Source organism: Capricornis sumatraensis, chromosome 15 (assembly GCF_032405125.1).
Source record: "Capricornis sumatraensis isolate serow.1 chromosome 15, serow.2, whole genome shotgun sequence".
NCBI lineage: Eukaryota > Metazoa > Chordata > Mammalia > Artiodactyla > Bovidae > Capricornis > Capricornis sumatraensis.
In genome coordinates this window covers 13,717,479-13,742,574 of record NC_091083.1, presented here as the reverse complement: position 1 = coordinate 13,742,574, position 25,096 = coordinate 13,717,479, and the positions used below count along the sequence as shown (strand labels likewise).

The following is a 25,096-nucleotide window of genomic DNA, read 5'->3' as shown; positions in this document are numbered from 1 at the left end:
AGAAAGCCAGAGGCACCCAGACGCTGGTGCAGACTTCTTACCAGCAGACAGTGATTGTAGGAAAAGAAAGTGGTTTCATTTTCCGTCCTCTCTCCAGCCCCTTCCTGTTTTCTTCCTTAGACTCTCCCCCCTCATTTCTTTCCGCCTTCCCTCCCACTCCCCTTACCTTCTTTCAACGGGAAGGATAAATGCATCACACCAGCGAAAGAGTAAGGAGACATCAGTAACAAGGTGTGTTCTTCTGTCTGCTGAGCTTAGCTTCCCTCTCGATGCCCGTCAGCAGGATCTAATCTGTTCACTCAGCACCCAGCGTAGCACTTTACTCGCCATGTAATACACGTGGACTAGGTTTTCCCCTTAATTCGTACCCCATGTAGAAGGCACCTGAGAAATAGCTGGTCATAGCTGGAGATGCCCTTGGGAAGACCTGCGCCTTCAGGTGTGATCATGCCCTTACTGGGGATCCTGGGAGGGACGATCACATTGCTCGTGGACACAGTGTCCTGCCACCCCCATTTATCTCTGTTCTTCCCTCTCACTCTCTGGGGCTTTAAACATTGTTTTCTCTTCTCTTTTTTTCCTTGCTTGACCTTGAGCGTGAAAGTTTTACGCATGTGGTTGGAAATACTTCTGTTGCTGGTGATTTGGTAGTTAGTCGTGTTTTAGCTGATGTGTTTTGTACTGTGTCTCTGCTGGTTTATTTTATTGGGCTTTCTATTTTTCAGAAGTTTGCCTTGCTACAAGGCTGACTTTCTTTTCCCACCTCTGGTCTCAGTGGTGTCACTTTTTCACGGGCCATTTACTCACTTGGCAGTTGCCGTAGAGCACCTTAAATAGCTTGCAAGATGCACCATCTTGGAGAACTTGCGAGGAAGCAGCCGAAAGAAGTGAACTTCTTCCTGCTGTTAACAGAGAGCAGCATCAGTTACCGGCGGGCCTCGGGCTGGGTTCCAGAGCACCGTGATAGAGCAAATATTGCCTTATAGAGAGTCGTACCAAGTGATTGGTTTCCCCATCCTTTTAAAAATTATGCTTATACTGTGTTACTTCATTTTATTTAGCAGTAAAGAACCTGCCTGCCAATGCAGGAGATGTAAGAGACACAGGTTCAATCTCTGGGTTGGAAAGATCCCCAGGAGAAGGGCATGGCAACCCAGTATTCTTTCTTGGAGAGGCCCATGGACAGAGGAACCTGGCGAGCTATTGTCCATAGAGTCACAAAGACTCGGAGCGACTTAGCATGCATGCACGCACTCCATTATATTGTATGTTAAGTGTGCAGTAGGATTCTGTCTAAAAAATATACGTACTTTAATTTTAAAAGTTTATTACTAAAAAATGCTAACCATCATCTGAGCCTTCAGTGAATCATAATGTCTTTGCAACAGTAACATAAAAGATCACTGATCAGATCACCACCACAAATACCATAATGAGAAAGTTTTCAGTATGGAACGTATTACTAAAGTGTGACACAGGCCTGAAGTGAGCAAACGCTGCTGGAAAGATAGCACTGGTTGACTTGTTCGATGTAAGGTTGCTGCAAACCATCAGTTTGCTTAAGGAAAAAGAAGACAGTATCTGTGGAAGTGTGGTAAAGTGAGGTCTGTCTGTGCTGACTTAGCCTTTTTCTTTCTCGTCCTTGAATGTAACTCCACTGCGAGCCACTTTAGATGGTGAGCGCCTTTGTTTTCCATGAGCTGTGGAGTTCCGGGCGCCATCTGTCTGCATTCGGTCCCTTTAGCCTCGCGTTGTCTGCGCAGTGGTGGCATTTCTGTTTCCCTCGTTGTATTGATATACTTGTATGATCTAAAGCTGAATTATGCGGTAGCTGCGGAAGGGACTTGCCCTGTGCAGTGATGGATGGCAGTTACAGGCAAGGGTGGAAGGTAGTGGATTCCTCTTCGTCCTACAGAGCAGCGTGATTCTCCTCCGAAGCAGCGTCTTGTACTAAGTTGATTATCGCCACACGCTCTGTGTTACTGGTCGACTCATCTGATTAGAGCTTGCTGCCGATTCAGTCATGGGTTCCTGATGTACATACATGTCTGTTGTTGCTCCCAGGCCTTTGCTGGAAACGTGCCGTTTCCTCTTCTTGGCCCACTCGTCCCCATGGCCATTTGCTCTTCACGTGCTAAAGCCCACATCGTCTCTAAGATCTCGGTTTATTTGTGTTTTTAAACTTTTAATTTTATATTGGAATGTAGCCGATTAGCCATGTGATAGTTTCAGGTGCACAGTGAAGGAACTCAGCCACACATTCTGCCCCAAAGTCTTCCTCCCAGCCCGGCTGCTGTGTAATGTTGAGCAGAGTTCCCTGTCCTGTGCAGTAGGATAAGATCCCAGTCACTTAGATGTCACTTCCTTAGGGAGGCCCTGCCAACCCCAACCCAGGTTTCATTTCCCTGGCTCTTCACTCAGAGCATTTTCTTTTCTTTATTTATTTATTTTTCATCATTTTGCCTGTGCTGGGTCTTCATTGCTGTCAGAGATGAAGAACAAGTTCACAACTGGGGTGAGTTTTCTTTTTAATTGATTACTTTCTGGTTGCTCTGGAACTTTGTTGCTGCACGCAGGCTCTCTCTAGCTGTGGTGAGTGGGGGCTCCTCTGTAGTTGGGGTGCAGAGGCTTCTCCTTAGACTCGCTTCTCTTATTTTGGAGCATGGGCTTAGGGGGTGCACGCCCAGGAGTTGAGCCTCACCGGCTCTGGACGGAGGGCTCAGTGTTTGTGAGCACAGACTCAGCTGCTGCAGGTTAATGTGGAATCTTCCCAGAGCAGGGGTGGAGCCTGTCTCCGCTGCACTGGCACATGGACCCTGAGCGGTTGGACCACCAGGGAGGTCCTGTGGTGGCGCTTAAAATAGATGGTAAGACTGTCTCTCGGAGCAGGTCTTTGCTGGCTCTTGATCTGTGTATTTAGTAAAATGCTTTTAGTATATTTAATGGAAAGCTTTGATTTTTCTTAATAACGCACTCCTGCTTCTAAGTAAGTGTTCGGAGAAGTAATTGTTGATTGCGTGTGTGTGTGTGTGTGTGTGAATTGTTGTGCCTGAAGGAGGACCCTCCGCCCCCTTCTTTTCTCCCAGATCATGACGCTAACCTTGAAAAGCCGTGTCCCACATCAGTGACCTCAGATATTTAGTCACCATCAGCAGCCCCCAGATTTTATGATCTACTGAGGTTAGTCATCATCATTGCTGGAGATGAATGGAAATGAACTAGAAATGTGTAGGAGCAAAAAGGACGTAAGACGGTTGCTATAATCAGGGTAGATTAAGAAAAATGTTTGAAACAGGTAGTTTGTCTCATTATAAATTGAAATGCTTATTACAAAAAATAACACATTCAGAAATGAATAAAGTAATCACAAGTATTCACAATCCTTCCACCAGGAAATAATGACTGGTTTATATTTATAATATTTACTTATATTTTATACTCTATATATTTAATTGTACACTGGGTACTGTAATCATGCATTATAAAGAGTATTTTTAAAAAGCAACGTTGAGCTCACACTTGATATACAGCTCCATGTTTGGCTTTTCCTTTTACTGTTTTCCTGGAAGTTTGTGCCCAGGCCACTGAAGACTTGTCTTCCTTCCATGTTTATGTCACCATGTAACTCTTGCTTCATCACTGATGACTTTTGGGACTATTTCTTCTTTTTGCCCCCATAAATTATTGGTTGTGTTCAGTCACTTCAGTAACATTCAACTCTTCGCAACCCCATGGACTGTAGCCCACCAGGCTCCTCTGTCCTTGGGATTCTCCAGGCAAGAATACAGGAGTGGTGCCATGTCCTCCTCCAGGGGATCTTCCTGACCCAGGGATCAAAGCTGAGTCTCCTGCATTGCAGACAGATTTTTAACTACTGAGCCACTGAGGAAGCTCAGATTTTTTATTACATTGCAGTTAATGAGCTTGTGTAAATCTTTCCTGCTTTACTATTCTTTTTTTTTTTTTTTTTTTCTTTTTTGGCCTTGCCATGTGGCATGCGGGATCTTAGTTCTCTGACCAGGGATCCAGCTTGCACCCCAACACTGAAAGTGTGGAGTCCTAACCACTGGACCAGCAGGGAAGTCCCCTGCTTTACTATTTTACCAGCTAAATCCACACACCCTGGAATTCTCCATTTGACAGTGCCTTCTGCTTACATTACAGTAGCAAGCGGAGGGACGGAGAGAGATGTCAGAGAGAAATAAGGAATGGGAAGCTTGAGACCTAGAAGAGGCGATGGCAGGGGCAGGCTGGGGTGGACAGGAAAACCCTGAGATCACAGGTGCTGCCAAGACCTCCCTCGGTCCGTGAGTTCCAAGCCCTGCCTGGTTGAGCAGGTGAGTATTGTGTCCCTTAGCACTCTGTGAAAGGAGCACAGGTGTGCCAAGACCGGAGCTCTTCACCTCAGGGGTGTCTTGCCAGGGCAGAGGAGCTGTGGTACATTTCAGGTCTTTTTCGAATGTTCAGACCCCCTCCTCTGCCCTGTCTTTCTCTGTACCCACAGATATGCACAGCTTTTCTTTTCATAAATGAACCTTTTCCTTGGTTACCCCATGTGGATCCCACCAAACTGTTTAATCAGACTGATCTACCATGTACATTTCCAGCCTAGAGATTGCTCCCGGAAATCATGGGGCATCTGTGTTCTAAGGTTGCATGATATTAAACGGTGTTGTCGGGTGTTAGTTCATGATTTGGGAGTGTGTCCAAGATATGGGTGAAGAGGAAAGGGTTTCTCGTGTGTGTGTGTTCACCTGTGGTGTTGAAAGCCATTTACCAAGACGTTGTGATCATGGTGAAGGGCCTTACTGTATTTTCCTCCCCTGTATTTTCTGCGTTTGCTGCAGTTAATCATTTTCGCCTTGAGTTTGGAAGCAGGGTGTCATTTCTTAGGGCACAAAGAGCTCTGCCCTGGCTGATGTCGTCTGTTCCTTGCCCAAGCGTTCTGTCACTCTCTGTAACTAGCGTCAGGCTCTGAGAGCTGAATACCTGCTCTGTGCCTTGCGGAAGGCCCTCAGGTTACCGAGTCGGCTCAGGTGGTCTCTGTCCTCCAGGTGGACAAGCTCCATCCGTCCTCTAGATCTGCACGGCCCCGGGGGGTCTGGGCCCCGGCCCCCTTTGGGCTGCAGCTGCTCTCGCTCTGTCTCTGCTCCCTGGTTCCGTCGGCTTTCACCACGCTAGGCTTGTTGTGTGCTCTGGGCTTTGGCCTGGCTTCCCCCACGTGTGGCACCAGCTGCATCCTCGTGGCCACGCTCTTCCCTTAGCTCTCCCGCACCCTTTCCCGACTTCAGTCTTTTTCACGCGTTTACTACACGAAAGTCTCACTGTTAGTTAGCTACCCACCTCCCCCCGCCCCAGAGGCTTCCCTGGTGGCTCAGATGGTAAAGAATCTGCCTGCAATGCAGGAGGCCTGGGTTCGATCCCCGGGTCAGGAAGATTCCCCTGGAAGAGGGCATGGCAACCCACTCTAGTTTTCTTGCCTGGCGAGTTCCATGGACAGAGAAGCCTGGAGGGCTGTAGCCCATGAGCCACTAACACTTTCACTCACCCTCCTCCTTCCCCCCAAGAATGGAAGGCTTAAGATGGCGGGGACTTGGTTCCTTCTGCGGAGTCTCAGGGCCTGGGACACAGATAGCGTGCTGATCAAGTGAGCTAATGATGCGTGAACCACTGGCCCCTCTGCTTCGTGCTCAGAGCCTTGCTTGTTTCTTTTGTCTCCCTCCTGCTGTTTTTCTTCCACCTCATTTCTCCGCTCCCCACATCGTGGCCCTCGTCCTTCTGTCCATTTGTGAAGGCCCCGCTCAGATAGACGGTGCAGCCTCCTCCCATCGCAGCAGCTGTAACTGTCCTCCCCTCCACCCCGACTCCTGTTAAAAATGAGACTTTCTCTTTGTGCTCCTCACGTTCCGTGTGATCGATATGCGCACATATTTCATTTCCCTTATGGTTCACTCTGAAGACCTGAAGGCAATTCATCTGTTCTGTACGTCTAAGACACTACCTTGCACATAGTAGGGGCTTGTTAAAGGCTTGTTGGGTGTGTGACCAGCATGGCTGAACGAAGGCGGGGACGTGCCTTGTGGCGCACTGTTCTGGCGTGTCTGACGGGGAGAGGTCCCTCTTGGAGCTGTGGGCCGCCTTTAACTCTGGGAGGCTGTGTCTGGGGTGCAGGCTGCTGTGCTTCGGTTGAGTAGGGGAGACAGAATTCTAGAGTTGAGGCAGAAATGGAGGAGGAGTAGGAAGCGGTGGACTTTTCTCTTGGCTTCTGGGAAGAGGAGGTCGCCTTGGGCGTCTCCCTGAGCCTGGGTCTCCTGGTCCGTACAGTGTCAGGAGGACAGGAGCTGGATGCAGGGGTGTGTGCCAGGTTGATGGCTTGGTCTCTTGAGTCCCATTTTGTCCTAATTACCTGTGGTCTTAGGTTTGATCAGGTAGGCCTCCTGAGTTTAACATGTGGTTCTGGCTGTCTTTATTAGAGCAGGTTATGGCACTGTTATGAGAAATAAGCTGCAAAGAAACTCAACTTAAAATGCTGATGGTATCAAATTTTACTATTTTTTCAAAGCAATCTTCATTTCTTTGAGCACTTACCATTTGCAATACAGAAGGCTTAAGACTGGCTTCTGGGAAATCTTTACTAGTAGTTTGTAGACCAAGGATTTGAAAGTTCATTAGAAAACCACTCCCAGAGTCCTGGGGATACTTTTACTATAATCTTCGACGTCTGCCTTAAAGGGGTTTAATTTCACACCTTCCTAGATCAAATTGCATTGTGCAGTTGATGTAAGCTCTTGGAATTACAGCTGTATGAACAGAACACTGTGCTATAGGATAGCAAAATTTGAAGGGGGAAAGGGGGACTCTAGCAGTGATCCATGTGGCAGTTTCAGTTGTCTCGACAAGCAGCTCTCTCATGGTAGTTTGCATGCTAGCAGCTTTCTGACGCTCGTAGGAAGTACTGCAGGGCCTCTCTAGGCAGAGTCTAGTCTGGAAAAAGGGCCAGGTTCTTCTTTCATGAGTTTCCCTTTGCCTCCCTTGGGGCAGCATCTGGTTTCTGCTCAGCCTTTCAAGAACATCTTGAATGACAGGGTTCTCAATGTCAGGGAAATAGTTGGATGGGACCTGCGCAAACTCTCACACCCAAATCCAAACTTTAGTCTTCAGATCCCCTAATCTCCATGGGATTTGCTTTCTCTACGGTGATTTTCCTTCTGGGAAAATCCCATGGACAGTAGAACCTGGTAGGCAGGACCTCCATGGGGTCGCAGAGTCGAACTTGACTGAGTGGCTTCACTTTCTCTTTCATGGTGATTTGAGACTGGCTGGAAGGGAGTTCCCGAGGGTGGAAGGGTAGTGAGAAGGGTAGTGAGAAGATTGGCCATTCTGGGCTAAACCACTATAGGACCCATTGTGGTTGTGGTCAAAATCTAGTCCCTTGTAAGGATGTGGGAGAAGGGAACCTTCTACACTGGTTCTTTCCAGCACCTTTCCATTTATCCCTTACCAGACTCTGGACTGGGTCCAAACATCCCGGCAACAGAGCAGACAGAGATTCCTTCAAAAATGACACATGCTTGATCAGAACCAGTTGCATAATTTGCAGTGCTCAGTGGATAATGAAATGTGTTATTAAGAATTTCAGGATGATGATAGCAGAGCATCACATCAGTGCAGGGCCCTGGGCACCTTCACGGATTGACCACCCGTGAGGTCATGCCTGGATTTGATGATAACCTGCAAGTCACATAGGAAAAAGCCCGGCCTCCCCACTGACCAAGAACTTTTCCTTTGCCTGTTCTTGTACCTCCTGTACCAGGGGCTGCCTCCCCTTCGGCTCATCTCCGTCATGGGGTGAGCGCTCCCTCCTGGTCTGAGCTCAGCATCCATGTCCCGCCCACTTCCCCCCGGCAACTGCCACTCAAGTGTTGCCTGGGCCCCAGTGGCCACTTTTTTCCTTTCAGAAAGTGAAATGAGAGGTATCAAACTCATGGCCACTGATTTTAAAGCATTAAAAATTTCTTTTTTTTTCCTTTTTCTTTCTTGATAATCACAGTCTCACTTTCAGTGTAATGGTATGAATGGAGAAATTCCCACCCCCTTGTGTTTTCATTGTCAGTAATAACAGGAATATAATTCGCAAGATGTGCAGTGATGTCTCCAAATGCTAGATGTCTTTTAATGCACAAAAGAGGTCATGTCTCATCAGATGGATTGTATGCTGGCCCTAACACAGTGTGTGTACTTCCAACTGTCATTTAAAAACACTAAAAACAGCTGCAAAAATTATATCCTTTTGTGATTTTCCTTTTAATTATAACATTTAGGAAATTAGCACTTGGGGCCAAGATAATTCCAGTAAAGCAAGTTAGTGAATTATACTTATTTAAAATGAAGCCATATTAAAGTACAATTACAGTAGATACTCTTTCCTTGATATTAACACACATTTATATTTTACAGTCTGTTGAGGTTTTGCTCTTTGAAATAATTATCATTGATTATGGGAAAAGGTACGTTTTTAAAGTATGATTAGTAAATATGTAATATTTAATAGGAGCCAAACAGTACCAGCAACAGCTGATATCACCTCATATTTAAAATATAGTCCCTGACTTTGTAATTATGACCCTCTCCACAGACTATTCAGAAGTTTAAGACTGAGCATCGTCATCTATTTAACTCTTACTTTCGAGGAAATGGAAATCGTTATTTATCGAGGGGTCTTCTCTCTCTCTGTCTTTGACCGCTCATCTTCAGCCTGGAGGGCCCCTCCGCCGCCGGTCGCTGCCGTGTCTGTGGTGGCCACCACTGGGCTCCTTCTCGTCTCTGGGGATCACATACGGCAAGCAGATTTGTGCCCCTCCTGTGCACAGGCGCTCAGCAGATGGTTCACGGGTACTGTCTCATTCCACACCTGTGTCCTGGGTAACCCCGTCCATCTCTGCTCCCTTCCCGCCTGGATGCTGGTGAATCTCAGGTCTGTGTCTCCGTTCTTGAGAAGGCTCCAAGTATCAGATCTCTGTATTCCCCCTGCTTGCTGGACAGCTCAGTTTGGTTGACCCTGGAACCATTAGATTCAATACATGTAAAACTGAGCTTCCTCTCTTGAAGGCAGAATAGAGACAAATGGTGGCCTCTGGAGTCGGTTGATTCACTTCTTGCGTGTGAAGCGGGGGAAGGATGGCACCTAGCTCACGGGGCCGTGGTGAGAGACGGGGTGTGGCCTGACTCTTCTGCGGACACTGAGCACCCCCCACCTGCACCGCTGTGAGCACAGCCACGGCCGGCCCGCTGCTTCTTCCCTTCCCCGCTGGGCTTCTCCTTGTCTCAGGTCACGGACGAGAGGCAGACTTGTGCACCTACTATGTGCAGGCACGCTGCAGTTGTTTCATATGAACTCTCTTGTTTGATGGGATGGGTGTTTGTCTCCTTTGAGGGGACGCCTGTTATTTTCTTCTAAGTCTGTGAAAATTAAGCATCCAAGGTTAAATAACTCATGCTTAGCCTCAGGACCACCAGCCTTTGTACTCAGACCAGCTGACCTTTGAGTGCAGCCTCTTGGCTGTAATGCTCGGCCTCCCCACCCACTGTGTGACCCTGCCAGGAACCGTCTTTGATTCTTTCTTTCCCATCACAGCTCCCGGCACGATGCAGCCCACTGCCAGGTTCTGTCACCTTGACGACTGCGTATCAGAAGATATTAGCCCTTCTTTATCCCAGTTATGTTGGGTCCTGCCTCTGTCATCTCTTGTATCCATGATGGCACTGGCCTGATCTATTTCTTGGCTTCTCCTCTCACCTGTCTTTTGTGGGCTCTCCAACAACCCTGTTCCAAGATACTTTTCTGCCACCGTCTTTAGGGTCAAATTCAGAGTCCTCAATATAACTTCTTAGGCCCTGCACCCTGTAGTTTCTGCACTCCCATTGAACTTTGGATCTTGCCTCCCTCCGTGTGCCCCCCACGCCACCCCCGCCCCACCCAGGAAGCCAAGGCATGGCTTTATGAAGCTTTTCCTGAGTTTCTTCATCATCTCGAGGAAGACTGTCATAGCCTAGGTGGAAGTTCCCATGAGAGTCTTGCCTTGATTCTCATCCTGCTAAATTCTGAGATCTGCACCTGCTCCGTTTGCTACATGTAACCCTGTCCTTCCTCACTCTGGCTCGTCACTCACTGGGAGCACTTCCCGTTTTTACCTCATTGTCCCTTACAGACTGGAAGCCCCGTGAGGGCAGGGGCCACAGCTCCCTTCTGAGACACTGTATCCTCTGTGCCTTGCACAGCACCTGGCAATGGGCTCAGTGAAACACATAGGTGCTGAGTGTCAGCCTGAAGAAGAAGATGCCAAATCTCACATGTTACGACCCTTGGAGACCCGCAGTTACCAACAGTTGCAGAGGTCGGCACAAGATTTTAGTACCAAGTTGGTTCAGGGCCTCCCTCTGCTACTTGCGTGCTCCAGGCCTCAGTTTCCTGGCTTATCAAGTGAGGATGAGGCCTGCAGAGGTTCGAGGGCACAGCACGCTCAGCACCTGCGAGTTGTGAACTGTCCTGCTAGAGGGGTTTGTTGTTGTGTATTGTTGTTTTTTCCGCACCGCAGGGCACGTACAATCTTCGTTCTTCAACCAGGGCTCAAGCCCATGCCCCCTGCACTGTAAGGACAGGCTCTTAACCTCTGAAACTCCAGGGAAGTTCCTACGTCCTGTGACAGGTTTTCATTCGAACCTCTCAGAGCAGCATTTGGCTTATGACCATCCTTTTGTGACATTGTCAGAGGAGAGCCTGTTGTCTGCTGATGATCGCATTGAGCCAGTGTTCACAGAAAATAAAAATTGAGAATAAAGACAATTTAAGGAAAATCCTCAGGTTTTGAAAGTGTTTTAGCCAGTGATTTTTTTTTTGTTTTTTGACTCTGCCTCTAAGAAGGCTAAACTGTACTGAAGTCTCATACTAGGAATCATTCCCAAGGATCTGTTCACCATTATATAAAAAGAATGATCATATGTGAACTTTAATGAAGCCCTGCCTCTACTTAGTGTAATGGCATGTAGATAAGGCTTGGAAATTGGCAGACACTCTTCATATAGATTTATGATTGACTTCTCATGGATGGCAGCACCTATAATCTACAGATCATTTTCATTTGACAGAAAAATAAATATAGCCCTAAATGATATGTTTCAATGAAGGATTTAATATTTTTATTATGCATCATTAACTGGAAGCATTGCTCATAAAATGAATGAATTACCATGTTTTGGAAGCAGGCTGTTGTGGGTTCAAGTCCTGGTTCCTCCATGTCTTACCCTCCTGATCTTGGAAAAGTTCTTTCCCATCTCTGAGCTCTGGGCTCCTGATATGTTAATGGGTTTATGCTGTGTGCTGTCTTCAGGATTTGCTGGAAGGCAGAGCAAGCAAATGTGTAAACTGCTCAGCACAGCACTCAGTTCTGCTCCCACCCCCCCCCACCCCCCACCCCCCACCGCTGCCCCTGAGACATCTTACTCTCAGTTGTAACCCAAATTCAGCTGGTGACAGATCTGTTTGAAATTTCATTAGCTCTTTGTAAAGGTAACTGTTGCCAACCTGGATTTGCATGTTATCCAAGGACAACAGTTGACAATGAATTTTTCTATAGTGTCGCTTTTTGGCTGTATCTGCCATCCCCCACAACAAGAAAAGGTATAAGTTTAACAATTGCAGTTCATGCTGTTTAAAAAGTATAATGCAACCTGGAAGTAATTCAAGCTAGTTATTTGAGAAGAAGTCAACTTTTGTCATCCATATTTTAATGAGTTTTAAATTGCCCAGTGACCTTGCTCCCTTTATTTTCCGACCACTGTGGTCAATCTATTCATCATCTCTGTAGCCCCCAGGAGCTGCTGTATCAAATAATTACTGATTGTAGGTTTCTCAAGATCCTCCTGTATACAGTAGAACCGTCTATAAAGTAGTAAAAAGTGTAAATTTGACTTTTGTGGGCAGTTATTATTGGCGCTTAGTTATTATTAGCACTATAATTATCCTGGGAAGTGTGCAAAACCTAACAGCCAACTCTTTGGAGTATTTGCTTGAAGAAGTGGTTGGGAAATGTGATACGTATGAAAAGCCGTTTCAATTTGTGCATGACATTTGGCTATTAAGTATCTTACTGCTTTTCTTGTGATGTTTCCCCAGTTAATTCTCTTCTTAATTGATGTCTGTGCTCTCTTTCTCTACCTCCCTGACAGTTTTTTACCTATAAAAGGACCCATTTGTCTAAGGTAGAGATTCTTCATTTTTTTGTACTAATCTGTGACTAAACTGCATGGAGTCAGCATGCTTCTCATTTAGGAGTCGTCTTTAACTCTGCTTCTTCCATACAGTGGAAGTGTTTTCACTATATGGACTTTCATATAGTGTTTTCTGTTTCCTTTTCTTCAAGTAAAGTATGTTCCTTCTTGACCTGAATGCAAGCACCCCAAAGTATGTCTAATTTCTAATCATAGTTATAGAGCAGAGAATACGTTTTAAACTTGCTAATCCACAATGATTAAAAATCATGCTTGACAGACTGATGCGCTTTGGAGAGAAAGAAAGAGTAAAAAAAGCACTTTCAGAAAAGTAACTTGTTTTTCATTTGATTTTCTTAGACTTGAATTTGAGCGGCAGCAGCGTGAAGAGCTTGAGAAATTAGAAAGTAAAAGGTAAGCCACGTGGTATGGAGTCTTATTAACACCACATAGGGGTGGGTGCCTGTATTGGTGTCTTAGACTGACTTCAGCTGCGTCTGTGTCGTTCCCCTCTGGCTCAGTGTCCATCCATTTACACATCTGATGACTGTAACTCATTTTTCTTTAGCTGATTAATTTTACTTCATGTTTGAATTTTTAATTGTTTTTAATTACTTTTTTTTTTTTGGCCGTGCCACACAGCACATGGGATCTTACTTTCCAGACCAGGGAATATCTGTGTCCCCTGCATTGGGATGTGCAGAGTCTTACCCACTGGACCACCAGGACAGTCTCAATGTCTGAATTTTTAAAAATAGTTCATCTTCAAATACTTGTGAGAGGAAATAAGTCAGTAGGCAAATTTACTACACTCGTTAAATGTAATACACCAAATAATAGATGTATTCAAATTTAACTAAAAAGTATATCTTCCTTAATAATATCCCCTGAGTTTTAAAAAAGCCAAAAGAATGGCAATTCCCCTTCTTATGCCTTCTCACTTTTTAAACATCTTTCCTTAACAGTGATTGGCCATTTCTGTAACCTTCTTTACTCCACCTCTGCATGTTCTCAGCTCCCTTTTCTTTTGAGGTGTGTCTGTGTGTGCATGCACCTGTGTGCAGACATGTGTGTGTGGTTATTTAATTGATTTGGAGACGGTTTTTTAATATGTTCTGAATATAATTCTTTGAAAAAGCTGTATTTTTTTTCTGTTCTATATAACAAGCCAAGAAATGAACCGACAGATACTAGCATAGAAAGTAAGGCCACAGAAAATCTGTACCCTGGATATTTATTTCCTAGAACGTGGAGTCTGGAGGTTACAGATGAATTGGTTTAACTCCCAGCATCATGTAAGATAGGGCTTGGGTGGGTCAGGAGAGAGACCTTGCACCCACACTCTTGCTCTAGAGGCCATCCGTCCCAACCTTGAAACACTGAGTTAGCACCCAGTGGGCACCCTTTGCTCTCTCAGACGCATGACACGTAGCCCCTGGAATCATGCATTTAAGTATTTTAATGGAGATTGCCATTATTTTTAATGTTATGCATTAATAAACTAATATTTTGGGTCATTTGGTGATTGCCATTTGTCCTAAACTAGTGATTAAATGCTCAACAGCGTGTAGTTATTTGACCTGGAACAATGAAATGTTGATTATGTTGACTTTGATATTTGACCCTGATGAGTTGAGGACAGCATAAGCATTTTTATTTAATGTCATTTTGTCACCGAATTTCCACTGAGTTTTAGCCACTGGGCTGAATAGAATTATTCACATTTAAATTTAAATTGGGCACGGCTCTTTCTCTTTGAGCTCAGGGGTCTTTTAAAATTATATCATGCATAACACATTATGCTTATAGGCACTACAAAGAAATGATATCAGAGGCTACTTGAGAAGATTAGGCAAATGATATGTTGGACAGTTACAGAGTAAAAAGATTAAACAGCAGGCCACTGGATATTAAAAGGAAAATGTTGTTCTCTTTTTTAAAATTTTAGTGAAGGGTGTGCAGTGTACGCCCATTTCCAGGATGTATCAGTTCAGGGAGAAGCCAGAGCAGCATGTGAAGCTAGTGATCAAATAACGATCCATCACCGCTTTACGTTTCAGAAAACTCATAGAAGAGATGGAGGAGAAGCAAAAATCCGACAAGGCGGCGCTGGAGCGGTTGCAGCAGGAGGTGGAGACGCAGCGCCAGGAGACGGAGATGGCGCAGCGGCAGATCCGCAAGCAGGAGGAGAGCCTCAAACGGCGCAGCTCGCACCTGGAGAGCACGCTCAAGGACCTGCTGGCCGAGAAGGAGCGCTTCGAGGAGGCGAGGCAGCGGGAGCAGCAGGAGACGGAGCTGCAGAAGCAGCAGCGGGAGGAGGAACGCTTCCTGCGTGTCCAGGAGGAGCTCCAGCGCCTGCAGGAACTCAACAGCCACGAGAAGGCCGAGAAGGTCCAGATCTTTCAGGAGCTGGAGCGACTCAAGAGGGAAAAGGAGGAGCAGTACGCCAAGCTAGAGCAGGAGAAGCAACGGCTGGAGGAGCAGGAGCGGGAGCAGGTCTTGCGCGTGGCGCAGCTGGAGGCGCAGCTCCGCGCGAAGCAGCAGCTGCTGCGGCCGCCGCAGCATGGGGAGGTGCAGCGCGCAGCCGAGGAGCGCCGGCACCTGGAGGGCATCCGTGCCGCCCTCCTGCGTGCCAGGGAGGCCGGGGCCGAGGGGGGCGGCGACAGCCCGGAGCTCGAGCAGGCGCAGCTGCGGTTCTTAGAGTTCAAGCGAAGGCAGCTGGCCACGCTGGCCAACATGGAGAAGGACCTGGTGCAGCAGAAGGACCTCCTGAAACGGGAGGTGGAGGAGGACTGGGAATTCCTCCGCAAGCACGTACCATCTGGCAGCCAGGAAGAATTGAGGGGGTCGGAAAAGGAGGAGGAGGGTGGCGCGGATATCCTCTGGGCGGCCGGAGTGGTGGAGCGGACGCAGCCGGCAGAGGGCAGGCTGCAGTGTAAGAAGCGTCAGCTCCAGGACCTCCTGCAGCAGCATTTGCCCAGGCTGTCGGAGGAGAAGCAGAGAGTCCGTGAGATCCTCGATCGAGGTCCTCTCGACCTGGACAACACTTTGTACCTAGTGGAGAAAGAGATGGAAGAAAAGGAAGAGCAGCTCGCGCAGTACCAGGCAAGCGCCAGCCAGCTGCAGAAGCTGCAGGCCACCTTCGAGTTCACGGCCAACGTGGCCCGGCAAGAGGAGAAGGTGAGGCGGAAGGAGAAGGAGATCCTGGAGTCCCGAGAGCAGCAGCAGCGAGAGGCGCTGGAGCGCGCGGTGGCCCGGCTGGAGAGGAGGCACTCCGCGCTGCAGAGGCGCTGCGCCCGGGCCGCTGGCAGCGAGCAGGCCGGGCAGGAAGCCCTGGAGAAGGACCGGGAGAGGTGAGCGCGGCCCAGGGCGCACCGGCCATGCCTTCTGGGCCCCCGGGCGTTAGGTTGATGGCTTGGTTTCTCGCCTTGAGTGCTGTTTCTCTGACTGATACATCAGTTAATGGCTAAGCCTTATTTTCTTTTTCCTTAGAATCCTTGTTTTAAATCACCATCCTAAAGTTGAAAAAAAAAACACAAAAACCAAGTCCTGGTCTGTTAGCTCAGTGACCTCTGATCGTGTGTGTAATATTTTAATAAATACGGAATACTGAAAAGGCTTCCAGCCCGATTTCCCCGCCCTCCCCCATTCTTTTTTCTTGATCTCCACCGCCCCCGGCCCCCTCCTGCCCACACCTCAACATCTCCGTGAGGATGAGCAGCACTTACACTGGTGAAGGATCGCTCCTGAGTTCCCAGGTTGTGTAGACACTGATTTCCACACCTGGCAGTGAACTGAAAAGACAGCCCCCCCCCCCCCCCCGCTCCCCGGGGGGCTCTTAGTGTTTGATGGGTGATTTCAGGATTCTGAATTAAACAATAAAGCTCTCCAGATGTTCTGAACACAGGTCTCTCCAGGCTCATTTGGTGATGATTTACTGATACTACTTTGGAGGTTGTGAGCTAGGAGCCAGTGCTATTTTCATGGTTAAAGAAGAGTGTTTCTCTTCCACCACCTCTTAACTGTCACCATGCTTCTTGGAGGTAGGGCCTCAAAACAAATCAATACACACACTGGAGGGTGCTTTTCTGCTAACCCTGTAGGTGTGATGCCAAGACTCTCAGCAAGACTGGCAGCCACCTGGTTTGCAGATGTCTCCAGATTTGGTGTTCTGCAAGGGGGCTTCGTCCCCTGCCCAGCCCCGTCCTAGCCTGCTTGCCATGGATAGGCTCTTCCATCTTGGAGCCGCAGTGTTTGTCCTTACCCTTATGAAGAGGACGTGGACCTTTTCTTTAGTAATTCCAGACCGTTTGGTCTATTGGGATCTTTTTTTCTTTTTTTTTTTTGGTCTATGATCTTAACTGAAGCCTCGGTACAGGGGACTGGAAGGCTCCCTGCTGCCCTGAAGTCCTCCCCCTGCCGCCCTGAAGTCCTCGCCCTGCCTCCCACACCTTTCTAGGGGCTGCAGCAGAAGCCACCTGCTGGCTTCTCGGAGCCCAGCTTGACATGGGCAGAGGCTTGAGATCCATGCTGGTGACAAGGCAAGACCTACCGTGAGGTGTTGCTGGAGCCATCATCAGGGTCAGGACAGCCTGCTTTCCAACCATCTGCTTAAGCGATTCTCTTTACCAAGCTCCCTGGTGATTCCCTCAGGCACAACAGTGACAGATGAAACAATCAAAAACCACGATGCTGTGGCTTCAGAGAAGTAGGTCTGAGGCTTAAGACAGTGATCGCAAGTATGTCAGTGAAATTGCTGGACAAAGCTGTAGCCCCAGGAAAGGCAAAACAGAGGAGGCGTGCTCTCAGTTTGTGCCCTGAGCTTCACAGCGAGAAGGCAGCAGGGCTTGGAGCCTGCCGTCCCTGGCTTCTGCCAGCCGGCCTTGCTCCCTGGCCCTTTACTGTCAGTGCTAGATTCTAGCAGATACACTTTAGTGATGTCCCAATGTCAGCGTTTCCCTGGAAGCTGGGTGGAGGAGGCTTTTAGCTTCGTGTGTTTTGGTGGAGTAGATTTTGCAAAGCCCTGATTGAGGCCGGCAGATTCTCAGCGCTTTGCTGTGGCTGTGACAGTCCTGTAGCTTTCTGGGGGTCTTGGTTTTGTGTCTTATTATTTCTCTGGGCTCTCCCAACCGAGCCAGGGTCTGCCGTGCACCCTGACCTGACCACTTATGAATTTCTAAAGTGCAAGAGACCAGATTCACATGGAGCCAGATTGGACCAACTCTGCACTGCGTTTGTCTTTCTCTGCCAGCTTGCTTTATGAGCTAGGTCTAATCCATTTTCTTCTTTCCCCCTCGATGGTTATATAACCATAGGGGACAAGCGTCAGGCACTTGGAAAGTGGCAGGGTTGCATCTCGACACCAGCTGAGATCCAAGTCTCATAACAGTAAGTGGGCTAGTGTTCCTTAGGACACACTGACTGGCAAGCTTGGCTCTCTGGCCTGATGGCCCTGAATTCAGTCACGCCTGGGCCAGTGGGAGACCAGCCTCATACATACTTGACCTTACATTAGCTGTATCGTCTGCCTTTGGAAATAAATGTTTGGTTCCAGAGCTTATGGTTTATATTAATTTCTGTAGATCCTTAGCCCGTTTTCCTAGGTCTCTCTCACCTATTTCCCTCTTCCACGCCCTCTGCCTTAGCCAGCACAGATTCCTGGTTTTCGTGGCTTAGTCCCTTTGCTTATGCACCTGGAATACCATTCACTGTCATCTCCAAATGCCAAATTCCCACTGGCCTGTGTGGACTCAATTTAGAACTGCCTTGACCTTGAAGGTTCTCCTAGATTGGTGGTTTTAAACGATTCTTTAAAACAAAAATCTCTTTTGTCAAATAGACATCCTTGTTGGGATCTGATGTATAGTCCACAACCAGCAGTTATGTTGAAGCCAGGGTCGGGGCTCAGAATTCTGCATTTGTACTTCTGAGGATTTACTGGACACAGTGGGAATACCTTTGCCCTTGACATAGAACTCTCTCCAACGCCTGGATATCTGTGGCATTTGTCCTGAAACTCTCTGTGGCTTGTTACCACCTTACACATTGTCTTATAGGTCTGCAGTATCTTTTCTACCAGAAGGCAAAGCTCCTTGGGCAGTTTTTGTCTGGGTCTCCTGTGGTTTCTAGGGAAGAAGCTCAGGAGATACTGTTTAACGAGTGAATTCACATAACTTCCATCTTTGTAGGTTAGAGCATGAAATCCAGCAGTTGAAGCTGAAGATCTGTGAGGTTGATGGTGTTCAAAAAGGGCATCGTGGGACCTTAGAGGGAAAGCCTGCTGCTTCCAGCTTCCCATCCAGTGCAGAAAAATCTCACCTGGTCCCTCTGATGGATGCGAGGTATTAGACAGCACACTGATGTCAGGCCTATTTCTGATGTGATTTGATGACTCAGGGAACCCTATATTGGCCAGTTTGCATATGAAGGGCTCTATACAAGATGATGAACAGTACTTGTCCCCAGGACATATTTGTCTTGATCAGCTGCTGCCTGGCCCCTAGTGGGGTGAGATGTCCTTCATAGGGCTCAAGACAGGATACTCGGCCAGTCAGATCAAGAATGCTGGTGCAAGTAGTTTGTGTAAGAAGGTAGAACTGTTAAAAGTTTCAGGGAGGGACTTCCCTGGTGGGCCAGTGGTTAAGAATCCGCCTTGCAATGCAGGGGACGTTCGTTCACTCCCTGGTTGGGGAACTAAGATCTCACGTGCCATGGAGCAGCTGGGCCTGCATGCCACAGCAGGGGAATCTGTGTGCCACAGTGAAAGAGCCCGAGTGATGCCAGGAAGATCCCACAGGCCACAACGAAGACCCTGTGCAACCAAATAAATAAATGTTTAAAGAAAAAAAAAAAAAGGGTTTCACAGAACCAGAAAGAAGTGATGCCAGGCCAGGTCTAGAGGAACAAGCTAGAGTTGATTGGATTGTACCAAGATGGACCTTGTGTTGATAGTTTACAGAAGTCATTGGTTACAAATAGACGCCACAGAGACCGCACCATATATTCAGAAAGACCGTGAATAGCACGCATGCATACCTGATGTTACTATAGAAAAGTGATTTTCGACTTGATTGGCATCATGAATTGATCTGTGGCTTGGAGCCTTCAGCTAAATCGACCTATTCATTCTTTGCCTACAAGAAAATAGACTGTTTTCCTCACTCCATCTAAGCCATGGGGACATTTCAAACTGGGCTGTCCAGAGCCCTGGGTACTAGCAGATAGCTATTCTGGTATCAAAATGTGCTCAGAACGGCACTCTGAGGTCCTTTAAACCTAAGTTGTCGTCCTCTGTGGCGCTTAAAATTTAAGTAAAGGTTCAGAGAGAGAATTTGTTTATAGGAGGCCTTGGCTCATGTTCAGTTGCATATGATTTTCTTTACTGAAATACTGAAATGTAAATACTGTATTCTATTATCGTTGTACCATTCTTTTGGGCTGTTTTACCTATAATACCAATCTCTTTACCTAGCGTATCAGAAAGTCATTTAGCCGTGGTCAGTAGTACAGAAATGTTTCTAGAATTATGTGTAGATTTAGATGAAACCAGATTTTTAATTTTTTAGTGTGCTAAGATGTAAACATTTAAAACAATCTGTGTAATTCAGTGTTTGTAGACCCAGAGCCTGGAGCCTAGAACTGAGAAATCCTTGCCTTTGGGTGGCCTGAGTCACTGGAAAGATTTTGATGGGCCCAAAATCCTCTGTTCACCCTGGTTCTTCTGGGTGGATGGCTGCAGTTTATATAGTTTCCCCTATGTATTGTATGGCGTGCCAGATATTTGGTTGACAGCTGCCTCAAAAGTCAGCTGTTCCTGGCTTCCACTGTCTTGGCCCTCGGCCGGGCCTTTTGGAAGGTGGAGACCTGTAAAACACACGGTCTCACGGCCAGGTGCAGCGAAGAGACAGACGGAATGGGGTGAGACAGTGTGCCGTGCAGTGGGGAGATCTGTGGAGGCTGCCCCTGTCTCTCTTTGTGTTTTGTGAATTCAGTATGTGTGTGAGGAAACCGAGGCTTGGTGAGTGAAGAGCTGGGTCTCAGAGTCCGTCCTGAGACTGTGGTGGGTCTCTGACTCTCCCGTGGCCCGCAGCAGTTCTGCCCGGGACATCAGAGGGAATTTGCATGGGATAACTGAGTCTCCCTTCCGTTCCCAGGATTCGGTAATTTGTCCAGGCCTCTCTTGTTGGAGGAAAACCCTAGATAGTGAACACATGATGTCACATTTCTTCGAAAGAAGGCAAAGGTTGGAGGCTCTGAGTTAACTATGTTTAGCATTTAGAAAAAGAAGGTTTCTGGTTGCCAAGGGTGTGGTAAGCAGGATCTCAGGATGCGCTGTGTGGTTAGACGGGATCATGGACCCCCATCTTCTTGGCTTTCAGGATCAATGCGTACATTGAAGAGGAAGTCCAGAGACGCCTCCAGGGTCTGCACCGCGTGGTCGGTGATGGCCGCAGTGAACCTGCGGACGCCGTGAAGGTGAGCCAAGGAGCTGGCGGTCCGGGCAGTCGTTTTCAAGATGACTTTCCATTAAGGAGCTGGGGGTGGTGATCTTTATTTACAGTTTTTCAGTGGGAAAATTGAGATATAAAGTGTTGTCAAATAATTAAATATTACTTAGGTGGAGCTTGTTTACAGATAGTCTTATTTCAGGAGTAACTTTATTTGAACACTTTGAACTTATAGGGGAAATTCATAAGTGAATATGAAGTTTCCTAAAATGTTTCATTTACCTCAGTTTACAAAAATTCTACACATAACACCTTTCTGTTCTCTCCAAAAATATAATCAATTTCCTAAGTATTTAATCCAAGTGCTAAACTATCCCAAGTAGAAATACAGTTTTGCCTTTGAGAAGTTACATACATGTGACTTGTTGATTTTTATCCAAATGAAGTCGTTTCCTTCCTATCCTATAAATTAAGAAGTATCCTAAGGAAATCTTGCCTTTAATGTTATGCTGTGATTTTTAAGGTTAGGAATAAATGGTTCAGTTCCGTTTACAGGCAGATGGATCCATACAGTCACGTTTACCTTGGAAATATAAACTCTTCAAGAAAGGTCATTGTTGAATGACAAGTATGTTTCTTTAGAATTTTGTTCTCATAAATACTCTAATCAAATCGGCTTTTTTCCCCTCTGTGTGCACATGCTGTAATTTAATATAGAGGGCTTTTATTTTCATTTCAGGATAATGAGAAACTCCACAACGGTACCATTCAACGTAAGCTAAAATATGAGGTAGGTAATGGCTTTTCAGATTGATAGGGTCGCCTTAAATTACGGCATGCTTGTGTGATTAAGTTTTCTTAATGTTTAGTTGCATAATTAGAATTTCGAAGTCCCAGTGAGATTAATGGCTAATAGGCAAGGCAAGCTATTATATGACTTAAAAATTAAACGGAATCCTGCCAGTTGCAAACTGCTCTGACTTTATTTGAGTGTGTGTAGCTGTGGTAGAGATGCTCTGCCCAGTTTTTCATTTGTAACAGTATCCTTTCTCTTCATCTGCATTTAAGAGGCTGAATGATAGAATCAGAATCAGAGAGGGGGTTTGGAGATGAACCCGAGTACTTCCCAACATGTTAGGAACCCTGCCTGTTTATGGACCGTGCTGGCAGTGGCTCAGAGGAAGCACTCCTGGTTGGGTAGCTTATTTCTCCAGTGGCTTGTCAGACCAGGGTTTATTTGGGCATACGATTTGTAAGGCTTTTCTTGTATTTTCCTCCACTGAGGGACTTGTCCTTCCCATACACCCCTAAATTAAAAAATTTAAAAAAAAAAAGCAAAACTAGGAGGTGGTAGAAATCTTACATCACTGAACAGAATGAGCGACAGAGGGGTGGATGTCCTACGGGAGATGGACCATCTCACCCTCCATCCGATCTTTCCGGGAATAATGCTGTCTTCCTCTGAACGTCCGACTCCTCAGGAGATGACCTTGTGAAGAAAAGGACGTTGCCTTTCACTTCTTTGTATCCGCATGTCTAGCCTGTAGCAGGCTGGCCATGAGCCTTTTGTGGTCCTGGTTTACAAACACCATAATGGTGCTCTAACCAGGGCAGATGTGAGGATTCCCATGAAACAAACTGAGAGGCCAGAGAAACACACGTGAGGTTGGAATACTTGTCAGTTTCTCATTCATGTTAAGTATGCCCCCGGCTACTCTTACATTTTGGACATTTACTCAAGGACTTATTTTCACAACTAAATTTGCCCCCTGGAAAATTGAATCAAAGGCCTTAGAATTCTGTCTTTTTTTCTTTTTAAGAGTAGAATATTAGACCAAGAAATGGATACTGTGGGTCACTCCCATCTAACATATTTCTATCAAAATACTTGGCGATCTATAAGATATGAAATATGGAAATTGATGCTCTGTGTGTGAATCAGATCCTCTATTCTGAAATCATGAGTCAATCAACACGAATGGCTTTGGTTATCGATTGAACCTCTGCATTAATCCACATGATAAAACCAATGACCACAGGAATCTTCATTCACTCAAAAAGAATCGCAAAAGATGCCACAGCTCCCTTTCACCTGTTTTTGACAGAAGAGCTGTCCTGCCCCATTGCTGCCCAGAGACGTCACTGATGCCTCCGGCCAAGAGGAGAGGGGGGAGGTGGACCAGAACCACCACTGGAGCCTGCCCATGACCCAGAGCATCCCTGGCCCGTCTGCCTGCTGCTCAGCGCCAGGCTGGGGAGCAAACCAGCGGGGGGCTTGGCCCTTGGAGGACGAGCCGTCACACAGCAGCAGTTGTAACAGAGGCGACTCTCGGCCAGAATGCCTCGATCTCACTGAAACCTCTCCTCTTAGCAAAAGCAGCACCAGTAGTGTGGGACATTTTCATGGTGAGTCAGAAAGCCTCAGTGAGCCAACGAGTCCTCAAGGTGGACCCAGCCCGGGGCTCACGTCCAGCTGGACTTGGCTGCAGCACACATCCCAGGAAGTGTCCGTGGACGGCAGGGGCGAGCAGACCAGGCGGAGCCAGCTCCTCTGCTTCGTCTCTGAAAGGGTCCCCCGGGCCACTGTCCCCCCAGCAGCACTGGCCTCCAAGCTCCGCTGGGAGGAGGCAGCAGCTGGAGCGGTGAGCTCTCCGGAGTCCCTGATGACTGTCGAGCCGGAGGGAAGCCGTGGGTTGGGGTTCGTTTACCAGTGGGTCTCAGACTTTTACAAAGACACCAGGAGCCACCTGCTGCGGGCAGGCACAGAGGCCGTTGGCCAAGCCCGGCTCGTGGGCAGCCTGTGCGACCCCAGCCAGTTCGCATCACAGGCAGCAACCTTCCTCACGAGGTTGCCGATTCTGAAGCTGTCACCCCTGCACAGGCTGCTGGAGATAGGTGGGGCAGCAGCAGAAGCTCTTTCTCTCCCCAAGGAAGGTCAGGTTGGCAGCAGGGATGAGGCAGGGGCTGTGGGGCGGGCAGGGAACCTGGTGCCCTACCGAGCCCTGGGCTGGCCCGCTGGCCCCGCAGCCACTGAGTTCCCAGGCTCCTCACTGGGCTCTGTCTCCTGCCTGGAACTGGAAGGTGCCAGAAGGGGCTCTGTGTTTAAGCAGACCCTTGTGCAATTCTCAGACCAAATGCTGAAACTTCAAGAATGCCCCTTAACAGACTTCCTTGAGCTGGTGGTCAGTTCCCTACCAGAACTCTGGGGCAACACGGATGTACCCCGAGGCATGTACTGGCTGGCGGTGGCCAACTGCGCGGAGCCAGTGCCCCGGCCCGCATGCTTGCTGCTGTTCGGCTCTGCGCTATACGCCCTGGTTCTGGACTCCTGGGGCTCCGTGGGCGTGTTTCACGCCCTGCCCCTCTCTGGGCTCCAGGAGATTCAGGTTGGCTTCGGTGGGCAGAGCGTTCGACTCCTGGGCTCTGCAGAGAATCTGCTGCTCACCGTGTTTACTTACAACAAGAACCTCTGCCAGCAGATATGCCGGGACCTCCTGTGTGTCCTTGCGTCTGCGTCCGAGGCCGCCGCCTGCGCCGAGCATCCCTTGTTCCGGGAAGATCTGGTCCAGCTCTCCCTTGACTGGAAGGCAGAAATCCCTGACTTAGTTTTGGCAAACGGAGTCCGGTTATCATCCAGGTTCCAGAATACCCTGGTGGACCTGATCTACTTCCTTCACGGGAACCTGGGCGCCGGCGCCCCGTCTCTGGCGGAGGCTCAGCTCTTGCTCTACACGACGGTCAGAGTCGGGGGTGACTCTGGCCAAGATCCCTGTCAGTCACTCGTCCTTCTGAACACCCACGTGGCCCTGGTGAGGGAAGACCGCGTGTTCCATCCTCGCAGCCCTGCCCTGAGCTCTCCGCCCCCAGGAACGCGGTTTGATGTGGTCAGATGCCGAGCCTTAAGTGAATTCAGGTGCCTCGTCATTCCAGAGACAAAGACATCATTCACCCTCGAACTTGTCTTCCTCCAAAACCTCAGACGCCAGTCAGATTCAGGAAGCAGTGCCTCCCGGCGCCCTCAGGAAGCCCGGAAGGTTCAGCCGTGCACCAGCACCTTGGATCTGCAGGACGGCAGGAATGTGGTCCCTGAGGTCTGGAAACTGACCTTCAGCTCGCGGGACGAGGCTCTGTGGCTGACCTCACAGTTGACGAGGCTCTAGGGAGGAGGCTTGTAACAGTACTCTGCATGGTTTCTTAGACTGTTGGTAGAATAAACACGATGAAAACCGTCCAGAGCTATGAATAGCTCAGTGTGGCTAACTGATTTGAAACTGGAAAAATGCAGACCTCTCTAAATTGGAAATGTAAAAAATTTAAATATCTCCTTTGAAATAAAAACAAACAATAGCTGAGCACTGATAAAATACCTTTCTCACCACCGT

General features: G+C 47.8%; 1 protein-coding gene across 1 annotated transcript in view; it reads left to right on the top strand.

Moving 5' to 3' along the window:
• The window catches only part of KIF16B (kinesin family member 16B), a 291,622-nt gene that overhangs the window by 177,206 nt on the left and 89,320 nt on the right, over positions 1 to 25,096 (top strand). The window contains exons 18-22 of the mRNA XM_068986883.1: positions 12,628 to 12,681; positions 14,328 to 15,620; positions 18,456 to 18,608; positions 20,646 to 20,742; positions 21,454 to 21,504. Coding sequence (XP_068842984.1) covers positions 12,628 to 12,681; positions 14,328 to 15,620; positions 18,456 to 18,608; positions 20,646 to 20,742; positions 21,454 to 21,504 — 1,648 coding nt within the window. The remainder of the gene's footprint in view (positions 1 to 12,627; positions 12,682 to 14,327; positions 15,621 to 18,455; positions 18,609 to 20,645; positions 20,743 to 21,453; positions 21,505 to 25,096) is intronic.